The sequence below is a fragment of the Saccopteryx bilineata genome, chromosome 11, assembly GCF_036850765.1.
Source record: "Saccopteryx bilineata isolate mSacBil1 chromosome 11, mSacBil1_pri_phased_curated, whole genome shotgun sequence".
In the NCBI taxonomy this organism is placed as follows: domain Eukaryota; kingdom Metazoa; phylum Chordata; class Mammalia; order Chiroptera; family Emballonuridae; genus Saccopteryx; species Saccopteryx bilineata.
The window spans coordinates 59,448,638-59,469,299 of NC_089500.1; the positions used below are offsets into that span (position 1 = coordinate 59,448,638).

The 20,662-nt window shown below is 39.0% G+C and overlaps 1 protein-coding gene across 2 annotated transcripts in view; it reads right to left on the reverse strand.

Annotated features, from left to right (window-relative positions):
- PIEZO2 (piezo type mechanosensitive ion channel component 2) overlaps positions 1-20,662 on the reverse strand; it is a 490,804-nt gene that overhangs the window by 243,162 nt on the left and 226,980 nt on the right. For both annotated transcript variants that reach the window (XM_066247149.1, XM_066247150.1), the window contains exon 4: positions 17,926-17,968. In XM_066247149.1, coding sequence (XP_066103246.1) covers positions 17,926-17,968 — 43 coding nt within the window. The remainder of the gene's footprint in view (positions 1-17,925; positions 17,969-20,662) is intronic.

The following is a 20,662-nucleotide window of genomic DNA, read 5'->3' on the forward strand; positions in this document are numbered from 1 at the left end:
GCTGGTCTCCTTGCTAACCTAACCCATCTTCTGGTCTCTACTGCTGCCTGTCTGACATTTCTGAAGGGATCTCTTCTAACAATATCTTCCCCAGGCTTGATACCCTTCAACAGCTACCAACACTATCAGATAAGACCCAAACTTCTTGGCATTGTTTGTAAGTTTATTTCTGATGCATTTTCATCCTGTTCTTAGTATCACTTTCATTCTCATTTGTGCCTTCATTGGATGGATCAACTCCAATGTAATCATTTTTCAGAATCCTGCCCAGGCAGCCCCTGATGTCAAGCTTTCACAAGCCCCTTTTTCGCCATAACCAGACAGCCAAGTCTCATTCAGCAGCCCCTCCACCGTCACACCTAGATGCACATGGCCCCATCCTTTTCTCTCCAGTTCTGCACTGCATACATCATCATAATGGTACCTTGTGCATAAATAATTGCACGAAATGGTAGCAGGTAACCCACTATGTTATATTTTATGTTTAGATATTAGTATCTTTTATAAGATCAAGACCATATCCTCCCATTCCCTGACCCCAAGCTGCCATTTAATGTGAGCAAGATATACACCTTTGGTCTTACAAGTCAATGAGGATTGAAGTGGTTAGTTAGCTCAGCATAAGTCAGCAGATCTACACTCTAGAACAGTGGTTCTCAACCTTTCTAATGCTGTGACCCCACAATACAGTTCCTCATGTTGCGGTAACTCTAAACCAAAAAATAATTTTGGTGGCTACTTCATAACTGTAATTTTGCTACAGTTATAATTTGGAATGTAAATACCTAATATGCATTATGTATTTTCCAATGGCTTTAGGTGACCCCACCAGGGTCGCAACCCACAGGTTGAGAACCACTGCTCTAGAATGTTCTCAGAATTAAATTAATCAGATAACGTATTTAGCAGAGGGGCCAGCCGATGATAGGTTTCTCATGATAAAAGTATCTTTCCCTTGTCATGTTGGTTAGAACACCCAAATCAAGCCCAGGAGTGGGCACAGCGTGGATTGACAATATTCAAATGAATGAATAAACAAATAAACGGGGCTTAATTTTAAACACCCAAGTACAGAAACATGTTTTTCCTCTAGTCATTTCCTGAATATAAATCACTGTGACAAAAATTTTATATCATGATTTCGAAAAAGCTTGCTAACATTTCCAGGAATATTCAGATGCAGTCTGAAAGAAAGGAAGCATTAGAAGCTCAGCTTTCAGGAAACCAACACAGCCACAGGGAAATTGTCAAATAAAACCCTGAATTGTGCACCTCTATATTCAAAAACACTGTGGACTTACGGGCTACAGATTTGACAACACATTAGTAAATTCCAACGAAGATTTCCTTTATTTAACTGCCTAAGCCACAAGGTGATAGTAACGGTGTGATTTGAATGTAATATTTTCTCCTTTCTGTATACATCTCAGAGAAGCAATATGTAGAAATATGTGTCTTCATCAAAAGGAATAGGTATTCCAATGATCCATTTTATGCTACAGACTTATAATTTTAACCTAAAAACTTCAGAAAAACATAGCAGTAACTAGAGACATTAATATCTTTATTCCTATCACAACTGATTTAACCATCTCATTTCTTAGATATAAGTTTTCATATAGAAAAGCCTATCAAGAACCATGGTCGGAGTATAGTTTTTCATTATTTCTCAACATTTAACGTAACATTACCTAAAGAAACAGCATGCATTTCCATTGCACAGCTAGTGAGTTATACATAAATCTGGAGGATATAAAATATTTTAACAATTGGCCATAAATTTCGCAAAGAATCCATTCCTTCTTCAAAGGAAAGTACCAATCAATAGAAAAGAAAATTAATCAAGCAAAGTATATTCCATGAAAGTAGATGCTGGGCCAACAAAGAAATGACATACTAATATTTATTTAAAAGGTCATTTATTTATCAAAAATTTATTAAGTGCTTATTTGTCAATCCCTGGGCTGCCACTAGAGGTTGTAAAGTGGCAAGACATATGACCAGTCCTCAGAAGCACAGGTCTAATAAACAGAGTGAGCAAACATGGGTTTGCAGCTGTGAATACACAAAACACAGAGTTTATTCTTATACATATTATTATTTATTAATTTCTGTATTATTTACCATATGAAATGATGTCCCATATGTAGGATATATGTGTCCCAATTATGTAGGACACTAACAAGTCATCTGGTGGCTTTAATCTAAAAGAAGGCAGGAGGTGACAGGAAGACAGAAGAGGGACCCTGAAGAGTGGTGGTTGGTGGAGTACAAGAAAGGTTTTGGGAGGAGGTAGGGTTCTAGCATAAACAACGGCAGTGTCTTGAAGGAAACCGTAGGTAAGAATGGAGGACAGCCAATGAAATGTGGTACCGAAACATTTGCTAAGAATGTGGCCACAGAATCAGCTCCTCACTCCTTTAGTCACTTAAGTGATTTCGGTACAAGATGCCTCAGTAGGAGTGACGTCACGGAAATGGCGCCGTGAGCAGCGCGTCCGACAGCTCTCCCCTAAATCACAACAAATTTATCAACTAGAAACAGAAAAATTTATCTTCGGAGCATTCCGGAGTTCCACACAAACTGATAGCGAAAGGACTGTTATCACTTGAATCTGAGAGACGAGGGTGTGGAGGAATCTACCACAGGGACGTTCTTTCAAACCGCAAGGAAGTCCGCCTGTGGTGAGTCAGTCCATATACTTGGGAACCGCAAGCCGCGAGCGGCCGACGCGAGCCGCCACCGCGAGCCCCCGCGAGCCGCCGCCGTGAACCGCCACCGCGAGCGGCCGCCACGAGCTGCTGCCGTGAGCCACCGCGAGCAGCCGCGCGCGCGCCCGGTACGGTTGAGCACCGCTGACGTTCCCAGCGGCCCGCACACTGTGAGTGGGGGTCGCCGGCCACCGGTGCCCGGAGCGCCCCATTCGCGCCCAGGGCGCCCTGCTGGCCCGCACACCCAGGGGGCTCCATTATCCTGCGCCTGGTGCGGTCCAGCCACCAGCGGCGAGCGGGAGAGGCTTGAGAGATTCTCTCCATGGGCGGGGCACCTCACCCAGCCATTCAAGCTAACAATCAAGCGTTGGGGGAGGGGCACGCGCAGGCAGCCTAAAATACCTTCGGAAGCACAGCTGCGACCCAATCACTGAAATTAGCTTAACCCATAAAATCTGCGCACCCTCGGTTCTAATTGATAAGATCTCTCTCAATTCAGCGTTCCAAGACAAGAGGCGTGATATTTTTTAGTGCCTCTCGCTAAAGGGGCGGGGGCAACTTCTGATTAATAGAGCCTCCATATTTAGGGATAAACGCTAACAAGAAGGACTTGGCAGATAAAAGGTCTATACTACACTAGTCGTAAGCAGAGACTAGTGCCTCTTCTTCCCTGCAAAAACAGGCTACAAAGTGTGGAAAGCCTGGGTTGAGAGGTCCAACTAAATGATAGGCGCTGAACAGTCACCTTGACAACAATTGACTCCCACCCCCGCCTGATTACACTGGAGGCCCTGACTGTCAGAGCCTTTCCCAAAGCCTTGCACTGAGTGGGGATAGAGTGGGGATTTCCCAGCTCTTTGAGCCTCTTACTCCCCAGGCAGAAGCAGTTGCAGCCTTATAGCTGGATCACCAGGCTGCTAATTCAGAAAGGGGGGACTAGGAGAGAGAATCCAGGAAAGCAAACTCTCTCATCGTTGGACCCTGCAAACGCCAACAAGCCTTTACTTCCAGCAAGACTAAAGCCAATTATATGACATTGCCATAGAATCCCATCAACTGCAAATCCCTACCTAAGAGTGACATAGGGGCAGAGCCTGGGGTACAGAGTCACCGACCAGGAAGAGGGAGAGAAAAGAAAAAGGAAGAAGTTAACCTCTCAAAATCAAGAAAAACCCACAGACTTTACAACTTGATCCACTATTTTTTTGTTGTTGTTGTTGTTTGTTTCTTCTATCTTTTTGCCTTTATTTCCTCCACCTCGGTCCTTCTATTCTCTGCCCATCTTATGCTTCCCCTTTCTTGAACTACACTACCCATGAGTGTTGCATTTTATTTTTCTTCTTCATCCTCACCCTCCTTTAAGGTTATACTCCAAAACACTTAACTCTCACTCTCTCCTCTTTTTTTTTTTTTTGTCTTGCTTTATTTTGTTTTTTTCTCTTCCTATTTTATTTCTTCCTTCGTTTTTCTCTTTTTCTTATTTTTTCCTTTCTATTCGTTTTTTCTTTTCTCATTTTACTTTCCTCCCATATAATCCTCAATCACGAACAAATTAGTTAATTTGGGACTCAAGGCTTATTTTTGGCTTTATTTCTCTTTTTTGCTTTTGTTTTTATTTTTTTTTCTTGTTTGTTTATTTTTGTGGCATTTTGGGTCCTCCCAACCCAAGGTCTCCATTGTATTTAGTCTTCGCTCCACTTAATACAACAGATTTTTACTTATTATTTTTATTTTTTCTTCTTTATTATTCTTTTTTGGTCCTTTTTTCTGGTTCCCTCTTATCCCTTTCATTATATCTCTTAGTTGACCATCACATACAAGCAAATCATCTTATGCTTGTCTAAGATTTTCTTCCTTTTTTTTTTTTTTTTTGCATTTAGTAGGTCCCTACTCCCTTTTTTTTTGCCCCTTGAACTCTTCACCCCAAATCAGGCCCTCCATTATAGGCACGATATTTCCCTGAGGAGGGGAGAGGAGGGAAAGAGAAGAGAGAAAAAAAGGGGGAAATAATAAATTATTACTGTTTTTTTTTTGTGGGGTGTTTTACCTTTTTTTTTTTTTTTTTTACTTTGTACTCTTTATTAATTCTAATTAGTGCTATCAATAAGACCACCCTCAGATGCCGATAAGAAAGAGGAAATCGAATATTATGGATACAAAAGAAAGAGAGGTAACACAAATAGATGTGGAAAAATCTATGGAGAAAAGACTTAACATATTGGAAGCCTTGGAGTTAAATGACAGAGAATTTAAAATAGAAATCTTAAAAATACTCAGAGATATACAAGAAAACACAGAAAGGCAATATAGGGAGATCAGAAAACAACTCAATGAACACAAAGAATATATTACCAAGGAAATTGAAACTATAAAAACAAATCAAACAGAAATGAAAAACTCAATTCACGAGCTGAAAAACGAGGTAACAAGCTTAGCTAACAGAACAGCCCAGATTGAGGATAGGATTAGTGAAATAGAAGACAAACAACTTGAGGCACAACAGAGAGAAGAAGAAAGAGACTCAAAAATAATAAAAAACGAGAAAGCCCTACAGGAATTGTCTGACTCCATCAGAAAGAATAACATAAGAATAATAGGTATATCAGAGGGAGAAGAGAAAGAAAATGGAATGGAGAATATACTCAAACAAATAATAGACGAGAACTTCCCAAGCCTGTGGAAGGAACTAAAGCCTCAAATTCAAGAAGCAAAGAGAACACCAAGTTTTCTTAACCCCAACAAACCCACTCCAAGGCACATCATAATAAAGATGACACAAACCAATGACAAAGAAAAAATTCTCAAGGCAGCCAGGGAAAAGAAGAGTACAACATATAAAGGAAGGCCTATTAGAATATCATCAGATTTCTCAGCAGAAACTCTACAAGCTAGAAGAGAGTGGACCCCAATATTTAAAGCCCTGAAAGAGAGGAACTTTCAGCCAAGAATACTATACCCATCAAAGCTATCCTTCAAGTATGAAGGAGATATAAAAACATTCACAAATACAGAAAAGATGAGAGAATTTATCAACAGAAAGCCCCCACTCCAGGAAATACTAAAGGGGGTTTTCCAACCAGATTCAAAGAACAAAAGAAAACAACACCACAAGTAACAGCTCCACCAAGAACACAATAAAACCAAACTTAAACTGTGACAACAAAGGAAAAAAAGGGGGGAGAGGATGGAGATTAACAGTAGCAAAGGATGATGAAGTGCAGAAATACTTATAAGATAGGGTACTACAATGAATATGGTAGGTACCCTTTTCATTACTTAATGGTAACCACCCTTAAAAAAACCACCACAAAAACACTTGACTTAAAAAAGGTAGCAACAGAGGAAAGAAGTATGGAACACAAACAAACAAAAACAAATGATAGAAAAACAAAAAAGAAGAATCAAACTAGATACAAAACTAACAGAAAGCAATTTATAAAATGGCAGTAGGGAACCCACAAGTGTCAATAATTACACTAAATGTAAATGGATTAAACTTACCAATAAAAAGACACAGAGTAGCAGAATGGATTAAAAAAGAAAATCCAACTATATGCTGCCTACAAGAAACACATCTAAGCTACAAAGATAAAAACAAATTCAAAGTGAAAGGCTGGAAAACAATACTCCAAGCAAACAACACCCAAAAAAAAGCAGGCGTAGCAATACTCATATCTAATAATGCTGACTACAAGACAGAAAAAGTACTCAGAGACAAAAATGGTCATTTCATAATGATTAAGGGGAAGTTGAATCAAGAAGACATAACAATCCTTAATATATATGCACCAAACCAAGGAGCACCAAAATATATAAGACAGCTACTTATTGACCTTAAAACAAAAACTAACAAAAATACAATCATACTTGGAGACCTCAATACACCGCTGACGGCTCTAGATCGGTCATCCAAACAGAGAATCAATAAAGATATAGTGGCCTTAAACGAAATACTAGAACACCTGGATATGATAGACATCTACAGGACACTTCATCCCAAAGCGACAGAGTATACATTTTTCTCTAGTGTACATGGAACATTCTCAAGAATTGACCATATGTTGGGCCACAAAGATAATATCAGCAAATTTAGAAAAACTGAAATTGTACCAAGCATATTTTCTGATCATAAAGCCTTGAAACTAGAATTCAACTGCAAAAAAGAGGGGGAAAAACCCACAAAAATGTGGAAACTAAACAACATACTTCTAAAAAATGAATGGGTCAAAGAAGAAATAAGCGCAGAAATCAAAAGATATATACAGACAAATGAAAATGAAAATACGACATATCAGAATCTCTGGGATGCAGCAAAAGCAGTAATAAGAGGAAAGTTCATATCACTTCAGGCCTATATGAACAAACAAGAGAGAGCCGAAGTAAACCACTTAACTTCACACCTTAAGGAACTAGAAAAAGAAGAACAAAGACAACCCAAAACCAGCCGAAGAAAGGAGATAATAAAAATCAGAGCAGAAATAAATGAAATAGAGAACAGAAAAACTATAGAAAAAATCAATAAAACAAGGAGCTGGTTCTTTGAAAAGATCAACAAAATTGACAAACCCTTGGCAAGACTCACCAAGGAAAAAAGACACAGGACTCAAATAAATAAAATCCAAAATGAAAGAGGAGAGATCACCACAGACATCATAGATATACAAAGAATTATTGTAGAATACTATGAAAAATTATATGCCACCAAATACAACAATCTAGAAGAAATGGATAAATTCCTAGAACAATACAACCTTCCTAGACTGAGTCATGAAGAAGCAGAAAGCCTAAACAGACCAATCAGCAGGGAGGAAATAGAAAAAACTATTAAAAATCTCCCCAAAAATAAAAGTCCAGGCCCAGACGGTTATACTAGTGAATTCTATCAAACATTCAAAGAAGACTTGGTTCCTATTCTACTCAAAATCTTCCAAAAAATTGAAGAAGAAGCAATACTTCCAAACACATTTTATGAGGCAAACATAACCCTCATACCAAAACCTGGCAAGGATGGCACAAAGAAAGAAAACTACAGACCAATATCTCTAATGAATACAGATGCTAAAATACTAAACAAAATACTGGCAAATCGAATACAACAACATATTAAAAAAATAATACATCATGATCAAGTGGGATTCATCCCAGAATCTCAAGGATGGTTCAACATACGCAAAATGGTTAACGTAATACACCATATCAACAAAACAAAGAACAAAAACCACATGATCTTATCAATAGATGCAGAAAAGGCTTTTGATAAAATACAACACAATTTTATGTTTAAGACTCTCAACAAAATAGGTATAGAAGGAAAATATCTCAACATGATAAAGGCCATATATGATAAACCATCAGCCAACATCCTATTAAACGGCATAAAACTGAGGACTTTCTACCTTAAATCAGGAACAAGACAGGGTTGTCCACTCTCTCCACTCTTATTCAACGTGGTGCTAGAAGTTCTGGCCAGAGCAATCAGACAAGACAAAGAAATAAAAGGCATCCATATCAGAAAAGAAGAAGTAAAGCTATCACTTTTTGCTGATGATATGATCCTATACATCGAAAACCCGAAGGACTCCACAAAAAGATTATTAGAAACAATAAACCAATACAGTAAGGTCGCAGGATACAAAATTAACATACAAAAGTCCATAGCCTTTCTATATGCCAACAATGAAATATTAGAAAACGAACTCAAAAAAATAATCCCCTTCACGATTGCAACAAAAAAAATAAAATACCTAGGAATAAACATAACAAAGAACGTAAAGGACCTATATAATGAAAATTACAAAGCATTGTTAAGGGAAATCGAAAAAGATACAATGAGATGGAAAAATATTCCTTGTTCTTGGATAGGAAGAATAAATATAATCAAAATGGCCATATTACCCAAAGCAATATACAAATTTAATGCAATTCCCATCAAAATCCCTATGAGATTTTTTAAAGAAATGGAACAAAAAATCATCAGATTTATATGGAACTATAAAAAACCCCGAATAGCCAAAACAATCCTAAGGAAAAAGAATGAAGCTGGGGGTATTACAATACCTGACTTTAAACTATATTATAGGGCCACGATAATCAAAACAGCATGGTATTGGCAAAAAAATAGACACTCAGACCAATGGAACAGAATAGAAAGCCCAGAAATAAAACCACATATATATGGTCAAATAATCTTTGATAAAGGGGCCAACAACACACAATGGAGAAAAGAAAGCCTCTTCAACAAATGGTGTTGGGAAAACTGGAAAGCCACATGCAAAAGAATGAAACTCGACTACAGCCTGTCCCCGTGTACTAAAATTAATTCAAAATGGATCAAAGACCTAAATATAAGACCTGAAACAATAAAGTACATAGAAGAAGACATAGGTACTAAAATCATGGACCTGGGTTTTAAAGAACATTTTACGGACTTGACTCCAATGGCAAGAGAAGTGAAGGCAAAGATAAATGAATGGGACTACATCAGAATTAAAAGTTTTTGCTCTGCAAGAGAAACTGATATCAAAATAAACAGACAGCCAACTATATGGGAACTGATATTTTCAAACGACAGCTCAGATAAGGGCCTAATATCCAAAATTTACAAAGAACTCATAAAACTCAACAACAAACAAACAAGCAATCCAATAAAAAAATTGGAAGAGGACATGAACAGACACTTCTCCCAGGAAGAGATACAAATGGCCAACAGATATATGAAAAGATGCTCAGCTTCATTAGTTATTAGAGAAATGCAAATCAAAACTACAATGAGATACCACCTCACTCCTGTTAGATTAGCTATTATCAACAAGACGGGTAATAGCAAATGTTGGAGAGGCTGTGGAGAAAAAGGAACCCTCATTCACTGTTGGTGGGACTGTAAAGTAGTACAACCATTATGGAGGAAAGTATGGTGGTTCCTCAAAAAACTGCAAATAGAACTACCTTATGACCCAGCAATCCCTCTACTGGGTATATACCCCAAAACCTCAGAAACATTGATACGTGAAGACACATGTAGCCCCATGTTCATTGCAGCACTGTTCACAGTGGCCAAGACATGGAAACAACCAAAAAGCCCTTCAATAGAAGACTGGATAAAGAAGATGTGGCACATATACACTATGGAATACTACTCAGCTATAAGAAATGATGACATCAGATCATTTACAGCAAAATGGTGGGATCTTGATAACATTATAAGGAGTGAAATAAGTAAATCAGAAAAAAACAAGAACTACATGATTCCATACATTGGTGGAACATAAAAATGAGACTAAGAGACATGGACAAGAGTGTGGTGGTTACCAAGGGTGGGGGGGGAGGGAGGATATAGGAGGGAGGGAGGGAGAGAGTTAGGGGGAGGGGGAGGGGCACAGAGAACTAGATGGAGGGTGACGGAGGACAATCTGACTTTGGGCGAGGGGTTTGCAACATAATTTGATGACAAAATAACCTAGACATGTTTTCTTTGAATATATGTACCCTGATTTATTAATGTCATCCCATTACCATTAATAAAAATTTATTAAAAAAAAAAAAAAAAAAAAGATGCCTCAGTAAACAAGACAGACGCAGCCTCTGACCTCATCAGGTCCTCGATCCTGATGCAGGGATTCTAGCCTGGGAAGCAGCCGGTATCCTGCTCAGAACATCAGACTCAGTAGTTTGAGAAGAGAGATTCAAAAATGCTCTGTCGTTGATATGAAGGTCATTGCATTAAGCAATTGTTCACAATGACACACAGAATAGAGCCCTGCCTCCCTCCCTGTACTGTCAGGAGGAGCCAGCGCCACCTGCAGGCTGCCCCATCCTCCCCCCAGGGGCTGCGATGTGGTGATAAAAGACACCAGGCCCTGGTCCCTCACCTCTCTCAGAGGCCCAGTCTTTCACAAGCACTCTTGTTGGTCAAATAAGTTTGTAAAATTTGTGTTATTTGATTTTGCTCACTTTTATTGTTAAAAATGGCTACTGTCTACGTGAATTGCGTTGCCCAGGTGATACTGCTAATTACCTTCCTGCTTGGGAAGGGGCTTTGTTATGCTAATGTGTGCTGGAGGAGGGGTTTTCACACCAAAAAGTTTTAAGAGAAGAAGGAGAAAGGGAAGGAAGGAGGCTACATTTTTTTTCAGAGAAGCAGCCAAGATGGCAGGGTACTGAAGGAGAAGCCGGTTTGCACAGAGTTTGTGCAGAAAGAAGGAGATGGCAAACCAGAGGTGAATAGGCTGGCGGGGGCCTTTGATTCTAGGAAAACCAGGAAGTGTCAGTGGCTTTGGGAGCCCTGAATGGAAAGGGAAGTGTTTTCCCTCTGTGTGTGTTTACTCGTCGGCCGGGTGCGAAGCTAGAATAAAGGATGACCCAACAGCTTTTGGCTCAACTATTTCTTTACCATCTGTCCGAATTCAGTGTGAACTTTCACTTGCTTGGCAGTGACTACTGACCATACAACTCTTCAACCAAACCCACGTACGCTTCTCCATCAAGGATTCAGTCAAGTACCCACCAAAGTCTGGCTAGCCAGCACACGCCTAGCAGTGCCCAGGGCACCAGGGTGTCAGGAGGGCCTGATCCTTCATGTCTCAAAGGAGGAGAAACACAGGACAAGTTCCAACACAAAAGTGTGGTACCATAATAGAAAAATGTAAAAAGTGCGGTGAGGTACAGTCCTGAAGGAAGTCATAAGGAAAGTCTTCAGAAAAGCAATAATGTGTAAAATGTGAAGGGTAGGGCCCTGGCCGGTTGGCTCAGTGGTAGAGCATCGGCCTGGCATGCAGGAGTCCCAGGTTTGATTCCTGGCCAAGGCACACAGGAGAAGCACCCATCTGCTTCTCCACCCCTCCCCCTCTCCTTCCTCTCTGTCTCTCTCTTCCCCTCCCGCAGCCAAGGTTCCATTGGAGCAAAGTTTGCCTGGGCGCTGAGGATGGCTCTGTGGCCTCTGCCTCAGGCACTAGAATGGCTCTGATTGCAGCAGAGCGATGCCCCAGATGGGCAGAGCATCACCCCCTGGTGGGCATGCCAGGTGGATCTCGGTCGGGCGCATGTGGGAGTCTGTCTGACTGCCTCCCCGTTTCCAACTTCAGAAAAATACAAAAAAAAATGTGAAGGGTGGGTGGGAGTTTCCCCAAAATCTATGCAGAAAGATAAGCCTGGCAACACACAGGCTGCAGAGGGTTTGTCAGCACCCGAAAGACAAAGCCATGCCTTTTGAATTATGTCTACACAGGGGAAAAAATTCTAGAAGTATGTGTTTCATCAGAGCAGGCAGTTTTCAGGGTGGTTTACATTTTAACATATTCTTTGAAGGGGCAAGCTATTTCATTATATAATCCAAGTACAACATCAAATAGAATCATGTACAATATTGTTTGTAATGATGTAATCTGAGGCACTACGCTGATTATATAGATTTATTAAAAAATAACTTCATTGCTTTTTAACTAAAAAATGAGAGGTCAGTAAAAGATTGGTATTTTGAAAGAGGCAGCAGTAAGATTTCCCAGCAATAAAAACTTGAAGGTTACTATGCATGAGCTTATTTCCTTGCTGAAATATTTTGTCTCAGATGTAAAGTGTAGCTTTGGAAAGAGAAAACCATGTTCAGACCTTACTCAAAGCTTACTGTCGTAGACACTACTACAGCTTTCTGATATTTCTTCTTGTCCTCTTCCTGCATGCATGGCAAAAGAACATATCTCCTACCTATGCATTAGCAAGGTGACTTGCTTTGGGACAAGCTGTAAGCTTCAGTGACAAATGTCACTTCAAGGTGGAAACATTTAAGGTTCAGTGTGCAATTCTGCAATCTCTCCTTCCAGGCTTACATAAACACGGGAACATCGAGTTGAGAGGAAGCGTTCCAGACTGAAGCCAGACTGGGACCCACGGCACAGGGCTGCTCTTGGGGAGGTGTCCGGCCTCCTCATCAGTTTTTGCATGAGTGAGAAAGAAACACTGAAAATTGGACTATTCCCTAGCTGATAAATTGTTTAGAACCTACAGGGTATTGATACCCACCTGCATTGCCTTAACCCGAATGAATGAATATGATTTGTAAATATTTATACTCATAAATTCAGAAAATCTGCACAGAAAGTTAAGCTTTTTAACTGAAATCAAAATACGTTAGACACAGACATTTTTTTCTCTAAAATAAAAAACAAAAATAGAATAACAACACAACTGAGTCTTCTTTTGTTATGTAGATAGCAATATTGTAACAACTAGAGATGGGAGAGGGTTGTTAGAAGTGCCAACAAAAATATATGACTTTATATCTTTCCTATGTTACAACACACTCCTATAAGGAAGTCCTAAAATAAACTCTTGGTGAACTCACAGAGGCTAGGATGATGGTTCTCATGGTGAACATAACAAATTATCAGGAATTCACCCACAGAATTCAACTGTAACAATGTGTATTTATTCTGAAACAATGCATATAATCACAAGGTTTTTAGAAAGTGAATGGGTGAACACCATCTTACTGCAAGGAGGGAGGGTGGGCAGGGCAGACTCTTAGGTCTTCCGTTCAGTTATAAAATGTACAGTGGAGGACATCTCCACTTTCTTATCCTTGGAGAAAGCTTTGAAGCTTTAGCTGACGCAGTTACATTTTTTCCTTTAGATGTAACCACTTTAAGGTAATCTGCTAGCAAAGAGACTGATGGGGCAAACTTCAAAGGATACAGCAATGAAAGGATCAATATCTCTTAACAACTGCTCTAAAGAATCAGATAGTTTCATTTAAGATATAATTGACATTTCCTTTAAGAGAAAGAAGAGGTTAAACTTGAGGAAAAAAAAGCAAAGCCATATTTGAAAGCACTGCTTAATACGGACTTTGCTACTACAAATGTGCACTAACCCCCAAAAGATCAATATCTCTTCTATGTTTTAAGGTAGCTGGTGTGATGCAGGCAGTACTCTCTGCCCTTAAATAAGAAAACATGGGACGATATGGAAAAACACAGGATGACATTTTCACATAACATCTAAAAATCAGGATGATCACAGAACTGAGATGACAATTCAAAAACAAAAGCATAACACTTCATAGATCCCTTAACAATATTTTTAGCTGTGCATCTATTTGGAAACAAAAATTTTAGGGAGGCACTATAATATGGAATTTATATTGTCTGGATCGATTTAAAATATTCATAATATGAGAACAGCCAATAAAACTTGTGATTTGAGACCATGTCATCAAATATATAGGAATAGAAAAAATAAAACAATACAAAAGAGGAGACCTATAATTCAAAAACCCAGCATAATTTGGTGTAAAATTTCTTAAGTCTTTGAAACCAGGCAAACCTTTACACAGATGGATAGCACTGATTATACGAGTAGACTACTTGGTTTTCTTTGAGATTCTTTATCTGAGAGATGGCGACCATAGTCGATAGTGGCGGTCAGTGGTGGTCAGCAGCCAACTCCTGCCAGTTACCTGTTTTTGTTAATAAAGTTTTATTGGAATACAGGCATACCCAGTATTTACGTTGCTTTCTGTTACAATGGCAAAAGTGAAATTGGACTAAAAATTGTATGGCCTGTGAAGCCTGAAATGTTTACTATCTGTTCTTCACAGTGTCTACAGTACTTGGCACATGGTAGCTGTTTTCATGAAGTCATTATTCAAGTAAACAAAGGTTAAGGTCATGTAAGCTAGGAAGAAAATATTTCCATTGCTGCATCCTGTTGATCAATGCGTCTTTAACCATCTTAGAGGAAGCTCCTGCCCAAAGTGCTTCGCTTAAGAGACAGCACAAATTCTCAACCTGTTCTAGATGAAAATATGACCTAGTTCCTAGGATAAATTCAGGTTAAAAGGACACTGAAATACCATTTCTCACCTGTCAGACTGGCAAAAATCTCAAGGTTGACAGCACACCCTCTGTTGGCAAGGCTCTGGGAAAATAGTTATGCTCATGCCTGGCTGATGTGAAAAATTGTTGAAACTCTAGGGATAAAAACTTGGCAATATTTAAGAAAATATCTTATGAATTTATTGTTTGGTTATATTTGGTAATTTATCCCTAAGATATCTGGCAAAAATACAAGTGTGCCTAAGGTTATTCATTACAACTTTTTTTTTATATAATGGCAAAAGACTGGAAGTAGCCTAAATATCCCTCGTAGAGTATTGAAGGAGGAATTAAAGCAAATGGTCTGTGATTCATTTCCTCCTACTTATCATTAACACACTGGGAATGGGGGGAAAGGTAATTGGCTTGGTTAAACTCCCTGTAAACATATTAACTCGATCCCTGGACAAATAGATTAGTGAATGTTTTGCTCAGGATCTGGTCCTCATCAATGGAATGCTTCAGACAAGGAAATCCCTGGTTTAGCATGTACGGTAAACAAATATTTAATCCACTGAGTTATAAAGCATGACTCCTTAGAGAATATCACATGAGCTATTCCAATTTCTTAGGTATAAAATTGGGGAATGCTGCAAAATTAAATATCCCCGCTATGGGAGGGACCTGCAAACATCATCAGAAACTTTCATCTATCATTCTGAGCCAGAAAACATGGATACAGAGTGAACAAGGAATCCTGGGCTTCTCCCTACAGTACCAGCGTCCCTGAATCACTTGTAGTCTTGAAATTCTTAATAAAACTTGATACTGATAAGATCCCTGACTTGATTAATTTCATTCCTTGTGTTAGCTCCTCCACACAAAGCAATGCCCTCTGCAGGTTAATGAGGTGAAGAACATCTATCTGTACACTCTACTGTAGAATCATCTCTTCGATATACTGTCAGTAAAAGAAGAAACAAAGGGCAGAAGAATGTATTTAATACGACACGCTTCCTGCAAGGACAGTGCATGGATACAGATAAGTATTAGCGTGCATACGCAAAAGCAAACATTGCAAGGTTAAACCAAAAGCTAATAAACATGGTAGCTATAGAAGAAAGAAGGAACAGGGCACGAAGGAAAAGAATGAATGTGACAGTTTTGTGAATAAAACTCTGTCGTATAATTTGTACTTGGAGACCTAGGTTATACATTCAAAAATTAAAAAAAAAAATCTGCTGAAATTAAAAAAGATTCTACAACACATGAACCAAATCATATATAAAATTTATGCTATGACCACACCAACAAAATTAGGCAACTTTAGTTTTCAGTCTTTCACTTGTACATTTTTAATAAAATATAAAATTAAGAAAAAGTGTAAAAATTTAAAACTTCATTCAGTAATCTTATAAGAGGTAATATTAGTGTTAATATTATTTTGAACATATTACAGAGCCATTAAAATGAAACATGTAATCTTAGAGAAATTATTTAAAATATATATATATTTATTAGCTCCATCTATTGAAAAGGCACAGAAACAATGCTATTTCTGAATTAAAAAGCACCCCTAGTATTTAGATTATGGTTTCTAAATACCATTCTCCACAGAGAAGGATGGTCTCCCTAGAGAGGGTGCCTGACTTGGTACCTATCTAGTTGTGCTAGAAACAAGGAAACTATAAAAGATCAAAGGGCCTGTGTCAGAAGGACAAGAAGTCAACATGAATTTGTTTCTAATGCCTGGAAGGGAGCCATTTGAGTTTGCAAGAACAGGGGAACAGAATAACAAGTAAAACAATACCACAAACAGGCAAATCCAGAGTGTGGGACATTAGAATGTCTTGTAGACAAGACAGCTGACCTGGCTTCAACAGGAGTCAATGATGTAAAGAAGAGCAAAATGAACTGGGTAAAACCATCTGAATAAAGAGTAATCAAAATGAAAGGTGCGGGCTTTAGTGGAAGGCTGATTCAAACTAACATCTGTAAGATGACAGTTATGAAATGATCAGAATATTTAAAATTTACTGGGTAATAAAGGATACTAAGGATCTATTGTTATTTGTCTTCAGTAAGATAGTGGCTTTACAGTTTTAGAAGAAAACACCCATTTTTTTTCAGAGATGTATCCTGACCTCTGTAGAAACAAAAGGATATAATGTCTAACATTTTCTTTAAACTATATCAGGCAAAACAATAGGTAAAGCAAACAAGACACATCTTCTAAAAGCTGGGAAATGGATATATGACATTCAATTTGCTTTTCTCTCTCCTTTTGTATATGCTTGACATTTTTTCAGAATTTGAAAGAAGAATCAAGAAAAAGATGCTTTGGAGAAAGATTTCCCAGGAAATGAGGCTGCACAGAATTTTCCGTTCTTTGTTTTAAGTGGCCTTCGGGATCTGCCCATTCAAGCCAATCCCCCCAATAACCATAGGCTTACTGTGAAACCCAAAGCTGAGCATCATTGTTGAGTAGAATTGTGTGTAGAGAAATAAAATAAATCTTTGAATCAACTAAAAAATGGTACCAAAAAATAAATGCTATAACAGCCAGCCTGGTGATGAGCTATTCTCTCTCACTATTGGGGAAATAATGCATTTTAAAATATTTTATTATTTCTTTTGCATGCTGTAAGCACTCTGTCAGCTTGATCAATACACATAAAAAACACCCTTTCAAAATGATGAAAAGAATGAGGCAACATCTACTTTTCAAGAAAAAAATTAAAATTACTTTTCTTTCAACAGCAGTATCAAATCGCAAGTTCAATACAAGATGGCGAATGCCACTGGGAGAACTCTTTCTGATATGTTGCCACTCAGTTACAAGGGCAGGTGGTTTAGTGACCACGGATCCCTCTTCTACATTTTCTGATGTTATAATGAATCGTTTTTTTTTTTTTCTTTTAGGGACATGCAAGTGCAGAAATGTTTAAGAGTGATGTCATTTCAACCTTTCACTTAGAACTAATATCTAATCATTTTAATATTTGGAAAGATATCAGTATCAATATAAATATCTCCGCACTAAAACTATAAAACTGAACTGGACATTTGAGGTGAATAAGTTAGAGGAGAGGAAATTCAAATTCCTATAATTCTTCTAACTATACAACTTACCTTTTTATAAAGTTTTGCAGTTTAAGGAGTGTTTTCAAATAAGTTGCTCCATTTAATCTTCATGCCCACTCTGTAAGCAGGTGAGGATTTTCTAGTGCAAACCTCTACAGAGAAACTGGGTTTCAAGGGGCAAAATGATGACTTCCTCAAGGGCACACACTTACTCACTTACTGAAGTAGTGGTAGCAAAACCATTGACTTGTAATCAATAAATTTACTTAGAATAAAATAGGACATTAGTTGCTAAAAGTGGAGACATGCTAAATCCTGCTTACCTTTCAAAGCCAATCTGCCGAAATGTCTTTTCCCAAGTTGAGCCTGTAACAGAAAGAAGAAACATAATTAGTGCACATCAGGTATTTAGATAGTTTTGTTCTGTTTTTAAACATCCTGCTAGATATTTGGTTTTATTTTTTTATTTTCTTTCTTTTTTTAAAAATATTTTTCTGAAGTTGGAAATGGGGAGGCAGTCAGACAGACTCCTGCATGCGCCCGACCAGGATCCACCCGGCCTGCCCACCAGGAGGCGATGCTCTGCCCATCTGGGGCGCTGCTCTGTTGCAACCAGAGCCATTGTAGCACCTGAGGTGAAGGCAATGGAGCCATCCTCAGCGCCCGTGCCAACTTTGCTCCAAAGGAGCCTTGGCTGCGGGAGGGGAAGAGAGAGACAGAGAGGAAGGAGAGGGGGAGGGGTAGAGAAGCAGATGGGTGCTTCTCCTGTGTGCCCTGGCCAGAAATAGAACCCAGGACTCCTGCATGCCAGGCCAACACTCTACCACTGAGCCAACCGGCCAGAGGCCGATATTTGGTTTTAAATTTAAGTTTTCCCTAGGATGCATCACTGGTTTCCCCCAGCCCCAAATGGCCTTTTAGCATTCCACTGTGGGACTGAATGGGACAAATCTCTACACTACCTTCCTGGGGTAAAGCAGTCCACTAACTCATTCTCTAAACATCTGTGTTTGATTCAGAATAATATGAGCAGAACACCCCTGTCAAAAAATAACAGGCTCAGTGGTAGAACATTGGCCTTGTTTATGGAAGTCTCAGATTCGATTCCCAGTCAGGGCGCACAGGAGAAGTGATCATCTGCTTCTCCATCCTTCCCCATTCTCTCTCTCTCTTCCCCTTCTGCAGCCATGGCTTGAATGGTTTGAGCAAGTTGGCCCCAGACACTGAGTATGGCTCCATGGCCTCGCCTCAGATGCTAAAATAGCTCAGTTGCTGAGCAATGGAGCAGCGGCCTCAGATGGGCAGAGCATCGCCCAGTAGGGGCCTTGCAGGGTGGATCCTGGCCAAGTGCATGCAGGAGCCTGTCTGTCTGCTTCTGCCTCCCCACCTCTCATTTAATTAAAAAATAATAATAATTAAACAGCATACTGCACGTTGTACTCTCTAAAATTCAACTTGTACTTTTGTGCAACAAATAAAGAACTAGATGACACTGTAGGGGAGCATAATCTGCCACTCTCAAATGTGTCACTTTATCATGAAGATAATTTTAGGCTGATTATTTATAAGAAACAGAGGGTACCACAGTTTTTCTTTTTCCTTCCGGTTTTTAGCTGCCTAAAAGAATTTAGACACGCTAGTGCCTACACCTGGAAAAGAGCTATTTCCAATGACAACTTCTTTTTACATCAGAAAAAAATCATCTGCATTTATTTACCAGACATTTGCTCTGCGCTCTTCACATCTCCATGAACTGTCTTCTCCCTGTGAACTCTCAGCCCCATGCCTCCTTCTCCTTCAACCACAATAATATTTAAATTTCTACTACCTAATTGCCTAGGAGCCTCATATCTTTGGGGTTCCAAAATTTATAAAATTAAATTGTTTTTTTTTCTTTTGTTAATTTGTATTATATTAATCTAATTAAACTAGCTCAAAGAACCTCGAAGGATAGAGTAAGATTGTCTTCCTCAACAAATCTCTCAATTTCTAACTCATTATACACTATGCCTTTATCTCACTAATGTTGAACCACAGGATTAATATTTGATGTTTTAAGCTAAATATTTCAATCAGAAGTCTCCTAAATGCAAAAAATGCTGCTTCAAGTGACATAATTTAAAGAGCAGTATATCCAACTCCACAAAAAAGCAGCTGAGTTTAAAAGTGACTTTTTTATACAAAAGTTAAGGGTTTTTGCTTAACCCATAGTTTTACATTTTCATGATGTTCAGTCAGTGGCAAAAATATTTTAATTTTACTAACCACTTCAAGTAAACACCCATCCATCCCCAAATTTATGAGTTGCTCTTTCTACTAGTTGCCTGATAATCACAGCAGATAATTATTGCTTTTCTGTACAATTTAGTTCTGCAAACAGGATGTGGTGGACTCAGCGTTGGTCTGCAGGGACAGCTAAAAAGCTACCCTGCTTCTTTTCCTAAAGTCATAATAAACATGGCTGGTTGCTTATGTTTCTTTCTTGAGAACTCTACCTCACCGGTTTTGTCTTCAGGTAGCCACTCGGTGTCTCCTCAAGGTGAGGTAGACTTTCTGGAAAGATGGAGATTATGCAGCAGTTGTTTCTTTCCTGAGGGCAGAACCAGTCCCAGGAAAGCACAAATACGCTTTTGCTCATGGGGTTTGGGTTCATACTCCTTGGTTATGAGAGAACATTTTAAATACAGTGTGTCCGTAAAGTCATGGTGCACTTTTGACTGGTCACAAGAAAGCAACAAAAGACTATAGAAATGTGAAATCTGCACCAAATAAAAGGAAAACCCTTCCAGTTTCTGTAGGATGATGTGGCAGCATGTACGCATGTGCAGATGATGACGTAATACCGTGTATACAGCGGAGCAGCCCACGGCCATGCCAGTTGAGATGTGGACGGTACAGAGGAAAGTTCAGTGTGTTCTGTGGCTCGCTAAATTCGAATCCATGACCAAAGTGCAACGTGAATATCGGCGCGTTTATAACAAAGTGCCTCCACATAGGAATAACATTACTCGGTGGGATAAGCAGTTGAAGGAAACCGGCAGTTTGGTGGAGAAACCCCAT